Below are 20710 nucleotides of genomic sequence, written 5' to 3'. Positions count from 1 at the left end.
AAAAAGTACGAAAAACTAGCCGGGCGAGGTGGCGGCACCTGTAGTCCCAGCTACTCGGGAGGCTGAGGCAGGAGAATGGCGTAAACCCGGGAGGCGGAGCTTGCAGTGAACTGAGATCCGGCCACTGCACTCCAGCCTGGGCGACAGAGCGAGACTCCGTCTCAAAAAAAAAAAAAAAAAAAAAGTTGCATTTATAACCTTTTTGTGTCATTTTGTTATAGGTGTGTCTCTTATACAAATTATGAAGTTGGATTTAGAAAACCTCAACAATCTGATAGTTTCTGTCTTTTTCGTTGTTGTCCTTTGTTTGTTTGAGATGGAGCCCGGCTCTGTCGCCAGGCTGGGGTGCAGCGGCACGATCTCAGCTCACTGCAACCTCTGCCTCCTGGGTTCAAGCAATTCTCCTGCCTCAGCCTCCCAAGTAGCTGGGATTATAGGCGTGTGCCAACACACCTGGCTAATTTTTATATTTTTAGTAGAGATGGGGTTTCACCATGTTGGCCAGGATGGTCTCAATCTCCTGACCTTGTGATCTGCCCGCCTTGGCCTCTCAAAGTGCTGGGATTCCAGGTGCGAGTCACACACCTGCCCTGAATCCATTTTTCTATTAAAAGACAGAAACTAACACTCCACCCAACAACAGAATACACATTCTTCTTAAGTGCACGTGGAACATTCTCTAGGACAGACCATATGTTAGGACAAAAAACAAGTTCAATAAGTTTTAAAATATCAACATTACGGGCTAGGCACAGTGGCTCCCACCTGTAATCCCAGTACTTGAGGAGGCTGGGGTGGGTTGATCACCTGAGGTCAGGAAACCCCCTGGCAACAGAGCGAAACACTGTCTCTTAAAAAAAAAAGTGAGGCCGGGCGCGGTGGCTCACGCCTGTAATCCCAGCACTTTGGGAGACCAAGGCGGGCAGATCATGAGGTCAGGAGATCAAGACCATCCTGGCTAACATGGTGAAACCTTGTCTCTACTAAAAATACAAAAAATTAGCCCGGTTTGGTGGCGGGTGCCTATAGTCCCAGCTACTCGGGAGGCTGAGGCAGGAGAATGGTGTGAACCCAGGAGGCGGAGCTTGCAGTGAGCCGAGATCATGCCACTGCACTCCAGCCTGGATGACAGAGTGAGACACAGTCTCAAAAAAAAAAAAAAAAAAAAAAAGTGATTCAGCCATACAATGGAATATTATTCAGCCATAAAAAATGAATGAAGTTATAGAAATGTTTTGGAACTAGATAGAAGTGGGGGTTGAACAACATTGTGAATGTACTAAAAGCCACTTAAATTTTCATTTAAATTAAAATTTCACTTTAAATTTTTTTTGAGATGGAGTTTTGCTCCCAGCCGCGCCCAGCCCAGCTCCATTGTTTGCTAATGTCCTGAGTGGACTCTGATGTGTGGTTTTTCTCTTGTCAGTGTCATCTTTGTGTTCTCTCTCTCGCTCAGCGTTGAGGATTTTCTGTTAATCTTTAGAATTCCGATATTTCACCAAGAAATGTGTAGGCAGGTGAGGATGCTTTCCCAGTAAACCTGCTCAACATTTGGTAGGCCCTCTCCCTCCCCTCCCCTTCCCTTCCCTTTTTCCTTCCTTCCTCCCTCCCTCCCTCCCTCCCTCCCTCCCTCCCTCCCTCCCTTCCTTCCTTCCTTCCTTCCTTCCTTCCTTCCTTCCTTCCTTCCTTCCTTCCTTCCTTCCTTCCTTCCTTCTCTCTTTTTTCCTTTCTCTCTCTCTTCCTTCCTTCCTTCTTCTTTTTTTTTTTGAAACAGGGTCTTGCTTTGTCACCTAGGCTTTGTCACCCAGAGTGCAGTGTTGCAATCTTGGTTCGCTGCAGCCTCGACCTCCCAGACTGAAGTGATTGATTTTCCCACTTCACCCTCTGGAATAGCTGGGACTACAGGCGCGCACCAGTCTGCCTGGCTAATTTTTTTTGTTTTTGTAGAGACAGAGTTTTGCCATGTTGTCCAGGCTGATCTCTAACTCCTGAGCTCAAGCGATCCGCCTGCCTTGGCTTCCCAAAGTGCTGGGATTATAGGCGTGAGCCACCGCACCTTGCCTTGGTGGGTTAGTTTTAACTGAAATATTTTTTCTATTTATTTTCTTCTCTTCATTTTCTCACCTCCTGTGACTCCTTTGAGATGGTTGTTGGATAAATCCTCCTAGATTTATCCTCTATGTCTTTCTTTTTTCCAAAAGAGAAAAGTCTGCCTTTTTGCTTGATTTTCTTGATTTCCTTTATTTTTCAAATCATGAATTGGCATCTTAAATTATGTCTATTCTATTATTCAACCCCTCTGTTAAATTTTAAAATCTTGGCTGGATGTGGTGTCTCATGCCTGTAATCGCAGCATTCTGGGAGGTTGAGGCGAGTGGATCACTTGAGGTCAGGAGTTTGAAAGCAGCCTGGAAAACATGGTGAAATCCCGTTTCTATTAAAAATACAAAAAAAAAAGGCAGGGCACAGTGGCTCAAGCCTGTAATCCCAGCACTTTGGGAGGCCGAGGCGGGCGGATCACGAGGTCAGGAGATCGAGACCATCCTGGCTAACACGGTGAAACCCCGTCTCTACTAAAAATACAAAAAACTAGCCGGGCGAGGTGGCGGGCGCCTGTAGTCCCAGCTACTCCGGAGGCTGAGGCAGGAGAATGGCGTGAACCCGGGAGGCGGAGCTTGCAGTGAGCTGAGATCCGGCCACTGCACTCCAGCCTGGGCGACAGAGCAAGACTCCGTCTCAAAAAACAACAACAACAACAACAACAACAACAAAATAGCCAGACATGATGGTGCGCACCTGTAATCGCAGGTACTTGGGAGGCTGAGGCAGGACAATTGCTTGAACCAGGGAGGTGGAGGTTGCAGTGAGCCGAGATGGCGCCACTGCACTCCAGCCTGGGCGACAGAATGAGACTATCCCAACAACAACAGCAACAAAAATTTAAAATCTTTGTTGTAGTTTCCCACACTCCTACCCCAAGAACTCTTGTTTGCTGGTTGCCCTTTTTGAGTCACTTTCTTTGAAGGACACAGTTTCTATTTTTATTCTGTATTAATTAATTAGGCTTTTTGCTGAATCCGCATTCCAACCAGATGTGTAAGTGACATGCCCCACATCCAGGCCATTCCCCGCTCCAGACAGGTACTTCCCTGATGTAGTTTTGTTCTGAAGGGGCATCTTCCTACAGCCCATATCCCTGTCCCAGGGTCCTCTTCTTAGCATGATACGGGAAGTCTCCCTCAGCCCCAGCCCAGCCCCCACTTCATGCTCATTATACCCTGAGATTTGCAGAAATCCTGCCTGCTCACAGTGTCACCCTTGGAGTTGAGGGGAGTGACCAAAGTCGTTTAGGAAAGTTGATGCTTTTCCACAGGATTCTGAGCATAAGTCATATTTAGCTTACATTGTTAGGTAAAATTTATATACAATGAAATGCACAGATCTTAAGTATACTATTGAATGTTTTGACAAAAGTGTACACCTGTGTGACCAGCTCCTCCAAGGAAGAGATGATCTTTCTGGTACCCGCAAAAGCTCCCTTATGTCTCTTTGGAAACGTGAAAGGAAAATAAAATACTCGGGACCCCGATTCACTGTGCCAAAAGAAACAAATTAAGCTGAGAGCTGAGTCATGCAAGAAGCCGCCTTTCCTTTTGTTCCTAAGCAGAGAGCTATAGATGAAAGGTGAAATACTCCCACAGAGAGCTGCTCTGTGTTCATCTCATCTTATGTCAAATGCCGATTCCCTGAGTGCCAGAAGAAGACATCATTCACTCTTCCCCTACTGCTCCTTTTCTCTTGCAACTTGTGGATTCAGTAATGTGACTCTACCTTTCTCTTTCCCTTTCAGCCCGCGTTGCCCCTGTAAATATTGAAGCCCTCATATCACATTTGGATGATTTGGAGAAAGGCACAGACCTGTTTCTGAGGCATTGTCCTTGACTGTGGCACCTTTTTTTTTTTTTTTTTAGGTAGAGTCTTTCTGTCACCCAGGCTAGAGTGCAGTGGCATGATCTCAGCTCACTGCAACCTCCACCTCCCGGGTTCAAGTGATTCTTCTGCCTCAGCCCCCAGAGTAGCTGGGACTACAGGTGTGTGCATGCCCAGTGAATTTTTGTATTTTTAGTAAAGACGGGGTTTCGCCATGTTGCACAGGCTGGTCTCAAACTCCTGGGCTCAAGTGCTGTGCCCACCTCAGCCTCCCAAAGTGCTGAGATTACAGGCATGAACCACTGGACCTGGCCAAAATAAACTTCTAAATCAATTGTGGCCTGTCTCAGATACTTTTTGGTTTACATAATCAATCCCCAAGCAACCAGTTTTCTTTCACTGTATTTTTGCCTATTTTTGAACTGCTTAGAAATGGAATCATCTGGTATGTTTCTATAATGTGAAATCCATCCTTGTTTTGTTGTATTCATAGTTTTTTTTTTTTTTTTTTTTTTTTTTAACTGCTGAGTAGTGCATTCCGTTTTCTGAATGTAGCACATTTACCTCCTTTTGAACATGTGGCTGTTTCTAGTTTTTGGCTGTTAGGAACATTCTAGTATACTATTCCTCTTGGCTAAATACATAGGAGAAGAATTCTGGGTCATGTGGCGGGATAGTGTGCTTTTTTGAGTTTTTCTCTACAAAGCTAGAGTTAGGTGTGCCCCACACTGCCTGGCCTGCAGGGGGCGCTGTGAGGCTACAGAGGGGACAGTGGACTTGAAGGGTAGAGGAGCCTGGGGCCACCCCAAGTTCCAGGTCTTCACCCCTAGAGGCCGCTGGCTGTCCGTCTCCCCACCTGAAGGACCTGCAGGGCCCTCCTTCCTCCCACACATCTTTGAGGCAGCAGCTAAGCACGTGACCTTCTCACAGCCTTCAGTGATGCCCTTGGCCCAAGTCATGATCCTGTCCCCAAAGCTCAGTGGACCCTCCCAGCCTGTCTCCCAGGCTGCGCTCGGGGCTCCACACTTCCTCCTACAGACCCCCTTCCAGCTCTTCATGGGTCAGTTTGGGGCCTGGCTTTCCTGTCATGGAGACAACCCTTCCCCTGCCAGGGTGGCTGGACTGTCCAGTGAGAGCAGGGCCTTCTCTGTTGGAAAGATCTGCAAGGCCTGCATGTGGGGACTCCAGGACTTATGCTCAGGTCGTCAGTGGAGGGAGACACTGCAGGTCCCAGAGGGAAACAGCCCCTAGGCTTCTCCTGTGCCCACCCTGCTCAGCCCATATGCCAGCCTGACTCAGACCCTTGGAGACCCTGATCTCTGAGGAATTGACACCCCCTGTCCTCACCTCCACCAGAGTGAACCTCAGTGAGGATTAATACTAAGTTGCAGGCCGGGCATGGTGGCTCACGCCTGTAATCCCAGCACCCTGGGAGGCCAAGGAGGGTGGATCACCTGAGGTCAGGAGTTTGAGACCAGCCTGGCCAACATGGTGAAATCCTGTCTCTACTAGAGATACAGAAAATTAGCCAGGTGTGGTGGTAGGTGCTTATAATACCAGCTACTCAAGGAGGCTGAGGCAGGAGAATTACTTGAATCTGGGAGGTGTAGGTTGCGGTGAGCCGAGCCGAGATCACGTCATTGCACTCCAGCCTGGGCAACAAGAGCAAAACTCTGACTCACCAAAAAAAACAAAAACAAAAACAAAAAAACCTAAAACTAAACTGCAAGGAAGGCCAACAAATTTATTTTTCTCATAACAATTGCTTGGATGCTTTTTTTAAAAAGTAAAATTTAAATAATCAGTGTGAACAAAATGATCCTTTTGTTTTCTGGTTTCTCGTCTTCCTCTGCCCCTGGTGCCCTGACCCCCGCCCCCTGCCAGTTGGTTGGGGTCGCCAGCCGGAAACACCTACACTTCTGGTCCCCCAGGCCCTTGGTGCCCAGTAGCCTGGGAGCACTTCAGGAGCCTTGGCTCCTGGGCCCTGCCCTGGCATTACCCTCTGCACCCTGCCAGTCAGTAACTTTTGCTGAATGAACAAAATAATGCTTACATCAACTTTAGGCTTTTAGAATCCATTAATCCATTCTTTTCCAAGCAAAGGTGGTAATGAAAATGGAAAAGAAAACCATTCTAGAAAGAAGACAAGGAGGAGAGTGGAAATGTATTGCTGTAAAATACACTGCTGTTTCAGACAGCAGGAGCCTCCTCCAAGTCATTTCTTTCCCTTTGCTGGCTCTGGTGGCTTGGCGGGTTCTGGTCCCTTGCCCTGCTGGGGTTCTTTTTCCTTTCCTGGAGGAGCAACCAGCGTATGCTTTTTGGCCCTCTTGCCTCTGAAGTGGTTTCTTTGAAGACACACATCAATCAAAGCAAAAACTCCAGCCACACCAATAAGGATCTGGAAAACAAAAGGGTCCTCATGACTTTTGCTTTTCATTCCAAACGTGGTAAGTTTCCCTCCTGGTTTCTCGTTCATCAGCGGGTGCTGTTTCACACGTCCCCCATGTCCCCTCAAATGTCAACCAGCCCCGAGAGGCTAGAAGCGTGCCTACTCCTCCAGCCTCGGCCTTCTCCACTCCCCCATCCTGCCATCTCATCTCTGTTTCTTTTCTGTCTTGAAACCCAGCCAGAGTGGGACTGTTTGCTCTGGGGTCGGCAGCTACAGGAAGGAACCTGGGCTGGCTCCCCGGACATCATCTTTATTTAAATGGTGGCTCCATTGGAAACATCTGTCTACTTTACTTTTTTTTCCTTTGAGACGAAGTCTCGCTGTCACCCAGGCTGGAGTGCAGTGCCACAATCTCTGCTGACTTCAACCTCTGCTTCCTGGATTTAAGCAATTCTCCTGCCTCAGCCTCCCAAGTTGCTGGGATTACAGGCATGCGCCACCATGCCTAGCTAATTTTTGTATTTTTAGTAGAAAATATATTTTCTACTAAATTTTGTAAATTTCGTATTTTTGTATTTTACCATGTTGGCCAGGCTGTTCTACAAACTCCTGACCTCAGGTGATCCACTCGCTTCGGCCTCCCAAAGTGCTGGGATTACAGGCATGAGCCACTGCGCCCGGCCTACTTCACTTTTAAACTTTACTTTGATCCCAAGATTTTTGTGAAAAATAAAGAAGCCCTTTCCTTAAACAGAGGACAACACCCATCCTCCAAAAGAGGTAAATTCAGAGCAAATGCACGGCCCAGCCTGGAAAGACTCACCACAGCAAGTAAGTAGTGGAGATGCATGGATTGCCGACTTCTCACAGCAAAGACCACGGCTCCCACCAGGAACGCACAGGCAAACAGGTCGTTGAAGAGGTCCTGAAGGTGGAGAGGTGAGTCAGCCTCAGCCAAAGCCAGCGCCCCGGCAACAAACACTGCACCCTGGTTAGCTTCCTCCAAAGGAATGATTTGCAAACTTCCACCTGATTTAAAAATGTGTGCATAAAGATAAACACACACCGGGCTAGGTGGACATATCTGTGGCCCTCCAGCTGGGCTTTTTAAATTGAAACCTAAAAATTCCAGGATGCTAAAATGCCCTCATGCTGAAGCCTGTGAAGTCACCAGCCCCCTCTTCTACCATCTCTCTGTGAAATCACACATTTGGTTTCTGCCTATGTCTCCTCCCACCAATACTCATTTATTATTTTTATTTTCTATTTTTTGAGACAGGGTCTTACTCTGATTACGCAGGCTGGAGTGCGGTGGCGCAATTTCTGCTCACCGCAGCCTCGACCTCCTCAGGCTCAGGTGATTCTCCCACCTCCGACTGCCACTACGGGCGTGTGCCACCAAGCCCAGCTAATTTTTTTTTTTTTTTTTTTTTTTTTTTTTTGTATTTTTAGTAGAGATAGGGTTTCACCATGTTATCCAGGCTGGTCTCAAACTCCTGGACTCAAGCGATCCGTCTTCCTCAGCCTCCCAAAGTGCTGGGATTATAGGCCTGGGCCACAGCACCCAGTCAATACTCATTTAAATAAATACACAACTATAAAACGTCATGATGTCCCTCTTAAGGACCCCACCACTGACTTTCAGCTCCCAGGGCCAGCTTCCCGCTCTGGCTGGGTGGGCTGCATTGGCTCTGATGGACTTTAGCATCTCATTGGGAGCCTGGCAGCTTCCTCTGCAACCCGCTGCCCTCAGCCTGACTTCCTAGACCCCTTTCCCTCCTTGCAAGGTGGCACCACCTCTTCCTTCCTCAACCCTCCTGCCCATCCCCTGTGACTTCAGTCTCACCCTCCCCATACCATATACTCGTTTCCCTCCCGCTACTGGCAAGGCATTGCCAAACTTCTCAGAGCTGGCCAAACCATGGCCATAGCAGGCTGGCTTCCTCCCGCATCTCTCCTGGGGCTAGAGGATGGGGTGAGAAGCAGCTGATCCTGCAGCGCTGGAAGACACCTGCCATTCCCCTTGGTTTCTATAATGCCATTTCCTGCTGTTGTCCTTCCCTGGCCACTTTGTTTCAGGCCTTTTCTTTTTTAATGTTTTGAATTTTGATACATTTCAAATGCCCAGAAAATAATAGAACATCCTACCTCCAACTCCCATCTCTACCAGGCCAGGAGCCACTGACATTTAACAGATGTTAACGTCTTGCCAATGTCCCCTTTAGGCCTCTTTGAAATCAAGAAATCCAACTTCACAGATGGAGCTGCAGCCCCCTCGCTTCCTTCCCTCTTCCTGTCCCTCATGCCTCCCTCCTCCAACTTTTGGAAGCTGATGTGCAGTTTTCCCGTCTGAATTTGTGCTTTTCTACATATTATATATTCATAAACAATGTATACTATTTTGTGTATTTCAAAATACACTTTTTATATTTAAATAAAAAGTATCCTACCTTTCAATGCTTGCTTTTTGCCTTTTGAGATTTATCCACATTGAGAAATATAGATTTATTAATTTTTTTTTTTGAGACAGAGTCTTGCTCTATCGCCCAGGCTGGAGTGCAGTGGCGTGATCTCGGCTCACTGCAAGCTCCGCCTCCTGGGTTCACGCCATTCTCCTGCCTCAGCCTCCTGAGTAGCTGGGACTACAAGTGCCTGCCACCACACCTGGCTAATTTTTTGTATTTTTAGTAGAGATGGGGTTTCACCATGTTAGCCAGGATGGTCTCGATCTCCTGACCTCGTGATCCACCCGCCTCGGCCTCCTAAAGTGCTGGGATTACAGGCGTGAGCCACCGCGCCCGGCTAGATTTATTAATTTTAACTGATGTAGCCTATTATAGGAATGAACAAAATGAGACACAGGGTGTTTCTACCACGCACTGCAATCTTGAACTCCTGGGCTCAAGTGATCCTCACCACCTCAGCCTCAGCTGGGACTACAGGCGCCTGCCACTGTGCAATTAAAAACATTGTTTTTGTAAGCTGGGCGCAGTGGCTCACGCCTGTAATCCCAGCACTTTGGGAGGCCAAGGCGGGTGGATCACCTGAGGTTGGGAGTTCGAGACCAGCCTGACCAACATGGAGAAACCCCGTCTCTACGAAAAATACAAAATTAGCCAGGTGTGGTGGCGCACGCCTGTAATCCCAGCTACTCAGGAGGCTGAGGTATAAGAATCTCTTGAACCTGGGAGGCAGAGGTTGCAGTGAGCCAAGATCATGCCATTGCACTCTAGCCTGGGCAACAAGAGCAAAACTCCATCTCAAAAAAAAAAAAAAAATTGTTTTTGTAGAGGCAGGGTTTCCCTATGTTGCCCAGGCTGGTCTCCAAGCCCTGGACTCAAGTTATCCTCCCGCCTTGGCCTCCCAAAGTGTCAGGATTATAGGTGTGAGCCACTGTACCTGGCCTATGATGTCTTCTGTTGAAGTTTTAATTTTAATGGGATACATAGTCTGTCTCTCTCCCTCCCTTCCTCTCTCTCCACAAATCCCAGGGACATTTATTGAATATTCTATTCAACTGTTTTATAATGCTGCCTCCGTCATATGCCAAGTTGCCATATGTTTGTAGATCTATTTCTGAGTTTTCTTTTCTATTCCTGTATTAGTCTACTCAGGATGCCATAATAAAATATCCCAGACTGGGTGGCTTAAACAACAGACATTAACTTTCTCGCAGTTTTGGAGGCTGAAGTCCATGAGCAAGGTGCCAGGAAATTCAGTTTCTGGTGAGGGCTCCCTTCCTTCCGGGCTTGCAGATGGCTCTCTTCTCACTACGTTTTCACATGGCCTTTCTTTGATGTGTGCATGTGTATGTGTGTGTGCATGTGTGCGTGTGTGTGTGTGTAGAGAGAGAGCAAGAGGGAGAGAGAATTCTCTGCTCTCTTCTTATAAAGCTACTTACTTACTGGCTGGGTGTGGTGGCTCACACCTGTAATCATAGCAGTTTGGGAGGCCAAGGCAGGCAGATCACCTGAGGTCAGGAGTTCAAGACCAGCTAGGCCAACATGGCAAAACGCTGTCTCTAGTAAAAATACCAAATTAGCCGGGTGTAGTGGCGCATGCCTGTAATCCTAGCTACTCAGGAGGCTGAGGCAGGAGAATGCTTGAACCAGGCGGTGGAAGTTGCAGTGAGCTGAGATTGTGCCACTGCACTCTAGCCTGGGTGACAAAAGCAAAACTCTGTCTCAAAACCAGCAAGCAAAAAACAAGACACTTATTTGATCAGGGCCCCAATATTCTGACCTCATTTAACCTTAATTACCTCCTTAGAGGTCACATCTTCAAGTACAGCTACAGTGGGGTTAGGGCCTCAGCATATGGTTTTGCAGAGTGGGAGGCACAAACATTCAATCTGTAACAATTTCATTAGTCTTCTTGTCAGTCCCTGAGCTAGTACCAAAGCTTTATGGTAAATCTCATATCTTGTTGGCTGAATCCATCCTTGTTAGTAATTTTTCTTCCTCCATAAGAATTTTAGAATCACCCCGTAAAGTTCCATGAAAGATCCATGTTAGGATGAAATTTTATTTAATTTATAGATTAATTCAGAATTGAATTGATATCTATGATAATAAGTTTTCATATTTATGAATGTGGAATGTTTCTCTATTTACATTTTCCTTTGATATCCATTAATAAAGTCTTATATTCTCTATGTAGCGTCTTACATATCTTTCAGTAGGTTTATTCTTAGTCACTTTGTAGTTTTTCTTGCTGTTTTAAGTGGTTTCTTTTAAAGAGCTTTTTTTTTTTTTTTTTTTTTTTTTTGAGACAGAGTCTCACTCTGTCACCCAGGTTGGAGTGCAATGGCTCCATCTCGGCTCATCCCAACCTCCGCCTCCTGGTTTCAAGAGATTTTCTTGCCTCAGCCGCCCGAGTAGCTGGGATTACAGGCAGGCACCACCATGCCTGGTTAATTTTTGGATTTTTTAGTAGAGATGGTGATTCACCATGTTGGCCAGGCTGGACTCAAACTCCTGACCTCAAGTGATCCACCCACCTAGGCCTCCCAAAATGCTGGGATTACAGGCGTGAGCCCCTGCGCCCAGCCAAAAATAAAATCATATATTTCTCATTGTTCATTGTTGGTATTCAGGAACACTATTGCTTTTGTGTCTGGTAACCTTGTGGAACTCAATCAGTTCTAGTGATTTCACTGTAGATTCTCCTAGATTTTCTGTGTAGATAATTCCATTAGATTTTTTTCTCGGCCGGGCGCGGTGGCTCAAGCCTGTAATCCCAGCACTTTGGGAGGCCGAGACGGGTGGATCACAAGGTCAGGAGATCGAGACCATCCTGGCTAACACGGTGAAACCCCGTCTCTACTAAAAAAAATACAAAAAATCTAGCCGGGCGAGGTGGCGTGCGCCTGTAGTCCCAGCTACTCCGGAGGCTGAGGCAGGAGAATGGCGTAAACCCAGGAGGCGGAGCTTGCAGTGAGCTGAGATCCGGCCACTGCACTCCAGCCCGGGCGACAGAGCGAGACTCCATCTCAAAAAAAAAAAAAAAAAAAAGATTTTTTTCTCTTCCCAATTTCTATTACCTTTTGTTTTCCTTGTCATATTGTACTAAGATCTCCATCACAATATTGAATAAAAGAGAAGCTAGTACGCACCTCTAAGGAAATGCTCCTGGAGTGTCACCATAAAATAGTTTGTGTGGGTTTGGATAAATGCCTATTTTTTTTTTTTTTTTTTTTTTTGAGACGGAGTCTCACTTTGTCGCCCAGGCTGGAGTGCAGTGGCACAATCTTGGCTCACTGCAAGCTCCGCTTCCTGGGTTCACGCCATTCTCCTGCCTCCGCCTCCTGAGTAGCTGGGACTACAAGCGCCTGCCACCACGCCTGGCTAATTTTTTTGTATTTTTAGTAGAGATGGGGTCTCACTGTGTTAGCCAGGATGGTGTCAATCTCCTGACCTTGTGATCTGCTGGCCCAGGCCTCCCAAAGTGCTGGGATTACAGGCGTGAGCCACCGCGCCTGGCCCTGATACCTATATCAAGATAAGGAAGTTCTCTTTATTCCTAGTTGGCTAAGAGTTTTCTAAAAATTGGTATTGAATATTACTAAATGGTTTTGCTGTAGCTTATAGGATATATTTTTTCCTTTAAGTAAAGCAGTAAAATATATTATGTGAATATATTATAGTGAAATATATTAATATGTATATTATATATAATAATTTATATATGTGTGTGTGTATGTATGGCAAAACCATCTTTGTATTCCTGGCATCAATGCTGCTTCATAATGATGTATTGCTTTCTTATATATTGCTTGATTCACTATGCTATTATTATTATTATTATTATTATTATTATTACTATTTTTTGGAAAGGTGTCTTGCTTTATTGCCCAGGTTGGAGTGCAGTGGTGCTGTCTTGGCTCACTGCAGCCTCTGCCTCCCAGGTTCAAGCGATTCTCCTGCTTCAGACTCCTGAGTAGCTGGGATTACAGATGCCCATCACCATGCCCAGCTAATTTTTTGTATTTTTAGTAGAGATGGGTTTCACTATGTTGGCCAGGCTGGTCTCAAACTCCTGACCTCAAGTGATCCACCTGCTTCGGCCTCCCAAAGTGCTGGGATTACAGGCATGAGCCACCGCGCCCGGCCTCACTATGCTAATATTTTATTTAGAATTTTTATGGCTATCTTCAAATACGATAGGCCTATAGTTTACTTTCCTTATAATGTCTGGTCTTAAGATCAAGGCGCTAGCAGAGAGTAGGACATATTATAACGCTTTTTAAAAGAAAAAAAGAGACAAAATAGAACTGAATATAAAATCTAGAAATAAACCCTACATATGGAATTTTTAGCATTTAACAAATACGCCATTTCAAATCCATGGCGGAAAAGACGTACTATTCAATACAAGAATAAATCAGGTGACGGGGTGGAACAACTAGAAAGCCATCAGGATATAAAAATGGAACCATGGTTCATATCATATCCCTAAATCACTCAAATGAATCAAATGTAAAACGTGAAACAATAAAAGTGCCAGATGAAAACATGGATGAATTCTTTTATAACCTGTTTTTCTATTTATTTTTGAGTCAATTTTTGTAAATGATATTTTTTTCTAGAAAATTATTTTATCTGAACTTTCTAGTTTATTGGTATAAAAAGCTATTTTCCGGCTGGAGGCCTTTGGGAGGCTGAGGCGGGCGGATCACGAGGTCAGGAGATCAAGACCATCCTGGCTAACATGGTGAAACCCCGTCTCTACTAAAAACACAAAAAAATTAGCTGGGCGCGGTGGTGGGTGCCTGTAGTCCCAGATACTTGGGAGGCTGAGGCAGGAGAATGGCGTGAACCTGGGAGGTGGAGCTTTCAGTGAGCTGAGATCGTGCCACTGCACTCCAGCCTGGGCGACAGAGCGAGATTCCGTCTGAAAACAAAACAAAACAAAACAAAAAACCCCACCTATTTTCCCTTGTGTGTGTGTGTTTGTTGGGGGACAGGGTCTTACTCTGTCATCCAGGCTGGAGTGCAGTGGTGTAATCACTGTCTCACTGCAGCCTTGACTCCCCAACTCAAGCGATCCTTCCACCTCAGCCAAAGTAGCTAGGACTACAAGTGCACGCCACCACACCCAGCTACTTTTTTTATTTTCTGTAGAGATGAGGTCCCACTGTGTTGCCCAGGATGGTCTTGAACTCCTGGGCTCAACTGATCTTCCTGCCTCAGCCTCCCACATTGCTGTTACAGGCATGAGCCATCCACCTGGCTTCCCTTGTGATCTTTAAAATCTCTTCCTGATCTTTGTACTGTTTTTCTTTGTTCCTACTTTTCTTTTTCTTGAAGTTTGTCTACTTTTGTCTTTTCACATAACCAGATTTTTAGTTTTATTAATCCTCCCTATAAATCTTTGTTTCCTATTTCATTAATTTTTAGTTCTTATCTTTGGCATTTCCTTAATTTCATTATTTTGTTTTGTTTTGGTATCTTCTTCATATAGACATTTGATTTGTTAATGTTCATTCTTCTTTTCTAAGCATACAGATTTGAATTTGAATTATCTGCATTTTACAGGTAGTATTTGCAAACACTACATATAACTAAATCCTCATATACTGAGGGAAAAACAGTAGATTTATCCCCCAAACATACAAGGCTTTAGTTACATTTTAGTTACTGATTTCTAACTGTATTTCATTGAATTGGAGAATGTACTCTATATTTTATCAGTTCCTTGTTATTTATTTATATTGGCTTTGTGGTCTTATGTGAGGATAATTTTTATGATTGTTTCAAGTGAGCTTAAAAAGAATATAAAGCCTGTTATTATGGATGTATGGTTCTATGTTTTACATGTCAGTGGATCAAACTGTTAATTACTGAGGGACACATGTTAAAATCTCCTGCTGTGGTTACTATTTGTTAATTCTTTCTTATAATTAAGTCTATGTTTGGCTTTTATATTTTGGGGCTATATTGTTAGGTACACACAAGTTCAAAATTCCTATATGTAGTGATCTTCTTTTTTATATATAAAATTGGTTTAGTCTGGTATTAAAACTATGTCAGCTTTTGGCTGGGCACGGTGGCTCACGCCTGTAATCCCAGCACTTTGGGAGGCTGAGGTGGGCAGATCCCAAGGTCAGGAGATTGAGACCATCCTGGCTAACACGGTGAAACCCCGTCTCTACTAAAAATACAAAAAATTAGCCAGGCGTGGCGGCGGGCGCCTGTGGTCCCAGCTACTCGGGGGGCCGAGACAGGAGAATGGTGTGAACCCGGGAAGCGGAGCTTGCAGTAAGCTGAGATCCACTCCAGTCTGGCGACAGAGTGAGACTCCGTCTCAAAAAAACAAAAACAAAAACAAAAACAAAAAACCACTACATCAGTTTTTTTTTTTTTTTTTTTTTTTTTGAGATGGGGTTTCACTCTTGTTGCCCAGGCTGGAGTGCAGTGGCACGATCTCAGCTCACTGCAACCTACACCTCCCAGGTTCAAGGGATTCTCCTGCCTCAGCCTCCTGAGTAGCTAGGATTATAAGCACCCGCCACCATGCCCAGCTAAGTTTTAAATACTTTTAGTAGAAATGGGGCTTCACCATGTTGGCCAGGCTGGTTTCAAACTCCTGACCTCAAGTGATCCACCTGCCTCAGCCTCCCGAGTAGCTGGGATTACAGGTGCCTGCCACCATGCCCGGCTAATTTTTTGTATTTTTAGTAGAGACGGGGTTTCACTGTGTTAGCCAGGATGGTCTCGATCTCCTGACCTTGTGATCCACCCGCCTCGGCCTCCCAAAGTGCTGGGATGACAGGCGTGAGCGACCGCGCCCGGCCTCAGCTAGTGATTTGACAGAGATTTCCCTAAATGCTTGGAAACAAATGAACAAAAACATTACTGATCTTTGCAGGTTGGTTCTGTGTTGGGGCACTTTATCAACATTTGGCCAGGCTGTTTACAACTCTGTCATAGTTCTCACCTCCTGATTGTGCAGAGCCTAATGGTCGACCAAAGGTGGAAGCTTAGGGTCTTCTTAGGTCATTTCTGAGTATTTGTCCAGCCCTGGGAATGTGTGTAGTCTTCTAGATTCCCTAATATATCTCCTTTCTCAGTCTCTTTCTTCCCAGACTTTTCTGGTCTGTCTACTGCTTGACTCACTGTTTTCTCTTGTCTCAAGTGGGTGAGGCAAGTGTATTTCCCTTTAAATGTTTTTGACAAATGCTACCTGGGAGGCTGCTTCATCCCTGAGAAAGTTCTGAGGCAGGTGAAACAAAGGCAAGTTCCTGGACCAATCTCTTAGGTAATCATCAGACAGGTCCAAACAAACATACAACCACAATTCTTTCAGAATGAAGTCTGTAATGTAATGAGATATCGATTGCACCACTGCACTCCAGCCTGGATGACAGTGTAAGACCTTGTCTCACAATACACACACGAAAATAGCTCTTTATGCTGGTCACTAGCAGGCTTTGCCAGGAATTTGGGCTGCTGTCTTCATAGCCATTGCCAAGCTGTGGGGTAAGAGATGCCCAGCAGGTAAATTAAAGTGCACAGGCCTCTCTTACCAAAATCCAGCAGCTTCTTCCTTCATTAAGCACTCCTCTGGCTGTTCTAAGTTTTTAATTAGATTTGGGTTCTTAATAAGTTAGTTCTGACAGTTTTTGCTAGGTTACTCATTGCTGCAGTAGAGAGACAAAATTTTGGGGTTTCCTATTATGCCATTTTTCAGTGACACCACTCATTAAATACGGAAGGTTCTCAGTCATTATCAGTATGAATATTTCCTCTTCTCCATTCTCGCTACTTTTTTTTTTTTTTTTTTTTTTCTGAGACAGGGTCTCTGTCTGTCTCCCAGTCTGGAATGCAGTGATGGGATTACAGCTCACTGCAGCCTCAGCTTCCTGGGCTCAAGTGATCCTCCCAAATCTGCCTCCTGAGTAGATGGGACCTCAGGCATGTGCCACCATGCCTGGCTAATTTTTTGTGGAGACAAGCGGAAGGTCTCATGATGTTGTCCAGGCTGGTCTTGAATTCCTGGGCTCAAGCAATCCTCCCATGTTGGACTCCCAAAGTGCTGGGACTACAGGTGTAAGCCACTATTCTTGGCCTCCATTCTCTTGAATATTTCCTCTCATCTATTCTCTTAATAAGTTTTAAAATTTTTTATTGAAGTTTTTTTCTTTATCTTGAACTCCTGGCCTCAAGAAATCCTCCCACTTCGGCCTCCCAAAGTGTTGGAATTACAGGCGTGAACCACATGCCAACCCCTCCCCTTGCTTGTTTTTTTTTTAAGAGATAGGGTCTTGTTTGTTTCCCAGGCTGGAGTGCAGTGGTTATTCACAGGTGTGATCACTGCACACTACAGCCTTGAACTCCTGGACTCAAGAGATCCTCTTGCCTCAGCCTCCTGAGTAGCTGGGACTATAGGCACAACTCACTGTGCCTAGCTTCTTGACACCATTTTTATTATTTTTTAGACAGGGTCTCGCTCTGTCACTCAGATTGGAGTGCAGTGGCACCATCAGAGCTCTCTGTAGCCTTGACCTCCTGGGTTCAAGTCATCCTCCCACCTTGGTCTCCTGAGTAGCTGGAACGACAGGCATGTGCCACTATGGTTGGCTAATTTAAAAAATTTTTTTTTTGTAGAGACAGGGTCTCCCTATGTTGCCCAGGCTGGTCTCAAACTCCTGGACCAAAGGGACCTATTCACCTCAGCCTCCCAAAGTGCTGCGATTACAGGTGTGAGCCACCACACCCAGCCCAACAACCTTGATGGATGTTCTCACTCCATGTTCTGTCTCAATCTCTTTCTTATTTTCTTTCTCTCTGTGCGCTGTGTTCTGGGTAATTTCCCCATACCTTTCAGTTAACAGTTCCCTCTTCAGCTATGTCTGATCTGTTTTTGAATTCATCTACTGACATTTTTATTTCAATAACTATATTTTCTATTCTAGACACTGTACTTTTAAAAAATCTGTCTATTCTGTCCTCATAGTGTCTTATTCTTTTCTCAGGACTCTTACGTCTATAATCACTTAAAATATATTATTATTCTCAGATAGCTCTTCTATTATCTCATATTCTCAGGATTCTAATCCATCTGTTGTGTTTGTTGATTCTAAGTAATGGGGATTTTTTTAAATTAGGTGTTTTGTAGTTTTGAATTATTAGTTCATTTTTGACAAGGTTTTCCCCCCGCCCCTCTGTGAGAATCTCTTCATGCCCTGATTGTGATTTTGCATTTATTTCTATCAGGAGTCCAAGGATATCAGCAGAATGTCAGACTGGGATCAATTTTTATGGTAATTCCCAGGGATGAAGGTTTCTGGGCTACATGAAGGTTTCTAGGCTGCAGGTAACAAAAATTCAAACTCCAATCTGTACAAAGGGCAGGCTTAAGGTTTCTATTTCTCAAGGAAGACTTCCTCTCTGCCCACTCAACACTCAGGCAGAGATGAACATGTTTTCTTATTCCTCTGTGTTGGGAATAAGAAGGGTATGTGTCTTTGTCCATGTTTTCCCTAAGGGGGTAGCCTTTCCAGGGTGCTGGCTTTATACAGGGTTTTCAGTTCTAAATTCCCACTTTGCTTAGGATCAAGGCCTTATTTCCTGACTTGAGAGTGCATGAAAATTCATGCTGTAGGTTCCTGAGACACTACCTTGTGGACCATTCCCACTCATACTTTGCAGCTTATGTGATCACTGCCCTGTTTTCCATTTCTGGCGCCTCTGTGTTTTCATTTCTTTTTTGCCCACCATTCATTCAGTTAAAGCAATACTGGTTACATTTCCCCTGGTATTTTTAGATAAGCACAGCAGGAAGATTTTCAGGGTTCACTGGTTTTTCATCTTGCTGGAACTAAAAATGTCTTCTCAGGCTCCTTGTTTAGAAACTTGTCCTCTGCCTGTCCTTTTACCTTGTCCTCTGTTTGTCCCTTTTCTGAGAGTCCTTATTTGGCCCTCCTGTCCTTTCTCCCTGTATTGGAGGTCCTCATCTACCTCACCAAGACCTCTGGATCCCTGGACCTTAATAGCTTTTAACAAGAAGGCAGGATGAAAATGTACTCATAAAGCTAAGTTCGAAGCTTTTTTCTGCTACTTACCAGCTAAGTGAGCTGGGGGCAAGTTGCTTGGCCATTCTAAGCCAATTTCCTCAAGTGTAAAGTGAGTGAAACAGTGAACAAGAGGGCTTGGGAGGCAGGCTATGAATGTGCAATGAACAAAGGGACTTGGGAATTGGGGTCTTCATTGACTGGCAAGGGGTTAGGTGGGTGTGCCCTGTGATTACACAGGTGAGGGATTCAACTCCATGAGTCCTCAGGCACAGTGTCAAGCAATTTACATTTAATCCTCAGGATTGAATGTCAATTCTGTAAGGAATATGACTGTCCCCATGTTACAGATGAGGAAACAGGCTAGGAATGATTCAGTACTTTGCCCAGTTCTGTCTCATTCCACTAGATGACTGCTTTGGGTTGAACATCCTGATCCAGGTATCCTTTTTAGGGATATTCACTGGAGACCTAACACTGCTTTAGAAGTGATTTAAAAAAAAAAAAAAAATCCCATTTTTGTCTTATTTTATTGACTTATGGGAGAGTAATTTTATTCTTTGAATTTTGGGAATGGGGTCCTTCTGGGGTGATTTCCTGTCAAATGTGAGCTGGCACAGGAGTTCGGAGGAACAACTGATTGCTACACCTCCCCTTGCCCTAAAGAGAACAAAGGCTCAGGCCCTCTTTGACCACCGGGTAGGTAAGAGTTCCCCACTCTCACTCCAACACACAGACAGGCTTTTTTGGAGCATTTTCTGCCTAGCTACCCCTCTTGCACCCAGCTGCCTCTGCCTGGGCCCCACTGATGTTCTGAGCCCCTGACCCAGGCACAGATATGGGAGGTGAGGTGTGTCTCTCCGTTCTGTGACTTTCCAGGTGCCAACACACACACATAATCAGCGTTCTGGATGCAGGCACTCCCCATCGCCCCTTACTTACAGAAATGGGCCACAGGATGAAGGGTATGTATCTATGAATGGCAAAGCTGTACAGTAAGATGAAGAAACTGAAGATGGATATCTCCATGGTGATGATAAGCGTCAAGATGGGGTGCACGCTGAGTGAGGACAACAGTATCATTGCCGCTATTAGGCAGCCCTGCAGTGAGACATAGACACCTCAGCCAGCAGCAAGGGCCTCTAACCATCTCTCTGAGGACCCCTGGAGCCTCCTCCTCCTTCTCCCCACCCTCAGCCAAAGACCTCCATCCAGGGATACCAGTCTAACTCACCAAACTCAGAATCTTGATCTCAGCGTGCCCCAAGAGCCAGAACTCTTTATTGCTGTCTTTTAATTCCCACCGGTAGCGGCGACACCCCTTCCTCGTGCCCACTTCGTGCTTGGGCTGCACCAACTTTTGAGGTTTCTCCGATGGCTCCTTATCGTCCTTCTTGTCCTCCTGGGGTTTGGCCCCGGCTGGAGGTGGAGCTGGCTCTGTCTTAGCCCCCTTTGCCGCCTTAGGTGCCATGACTGACTCGGTGTCCTTGACTTCTCACAGCTGGCCTGTTTCTTCTCTCCTGCTGTTTCTGGGTAGGCCAGGCCTACTAGAAAGCCTGGTGTCAACCGAGCGGCTCAGAGGGCGCGCTCAGCTAACTGCCAGGACCACCGAATGTCAACTTCCGCGCCTTCTCCACGCGCGCCCGTCTCCTGGCGCAGCTCCCACCCACCCCGCAGTGGCCGGATCCACCCACTCTCCACGCGCCGGCCCCCGATGGGCCCCACCTCCGTTCCCAAACCGCTGGTCCCACCTCGGCACGGAGCTGCCCTCGCGGTCCCATCCCGGCGTCTCCAGGCAGCCCCAGGTCTGTAAGCCGCCGCTCCGCTGCCGGGTCGGGGGGCTGCGAGCCCCGGGTCACCTTCCTGAGCTCCGCGGG

General features: G+C 45.8%; 1 protein-coding gene across 1 annotated transcript; it reads right to left on the bottom strand.

Annotated features, from left to right (window-relative positions):
• Positions 1–5989: 5989 nt before the first annotated feature.
• Positions 5990–20702, bottom strand: CMTM2 (CKLF like MARVEL transmembrane domain containing 2). The gene is made up of 5 exons (XM_010355171.2): positions 20585–20702; positions 20068–20429; positions 19776–19934; positions 7143–7244; positions 5990–6328 (listed from the first exon to the last, which is right to left on the bottom strand). Exons 2-5 carry the CDS (start codon positions 20302–20304, stop codon positions 6146–6148), a joined length of 681 nt encoding a protein of 226 aa, XP_010353473.1. The 5' UTR covers positions 20305–20429; positions 20585–20702; the 3' UTR covers positions 5990–6145.
• Positions 20703–20710: the final 8 nt, after the last annotated feature.

Source organism: Rhinopithecus roxellana, chromosome 20, assembly GCF_007565055.1.
Source record: "Rhinopithecus roxellana isolate Shanxi Qingling chromosome 20, ASM756505v1, whole genome shotgun sequence".
Lineage (NCBI taxonomy): Eukaryota > Metazoa > Chordata > Mammalia > Primates > Cercopithecidae > Rhinopithecus > Rhinopithecus roxellana.
Note: the sequence above shows the minus strand (reverse complement) of the source record. Positions and strands in the feature narration are given on the sequence as shown.

Excerpts from the sequence above, each read along its gene's own strand:
- CMTM2 (XM_010355171.2), bottom strand. The coding sequence starts at position 20,304 with ATGGCACCTAAGGCGGCAAAGGGGGCTAAGACAGAGCCAGCTCCACCT. Across the intron at positions 7,245-19,775 it reads TCATCCTGTGGCCCATTTCT|GACCTCTTCAACGACCTGTT; the intron begins GTAAGTAAGGGG and ends CTCCACCTTCAG. Across the intron at positions 6,329-7,142 it reads TCCACTACTTACTTGCTGTG|ATCCTTATTGGTGTGGCTGG; the intron begins GTGAGTCTTTCC and ends TTTGTTTTCCAG.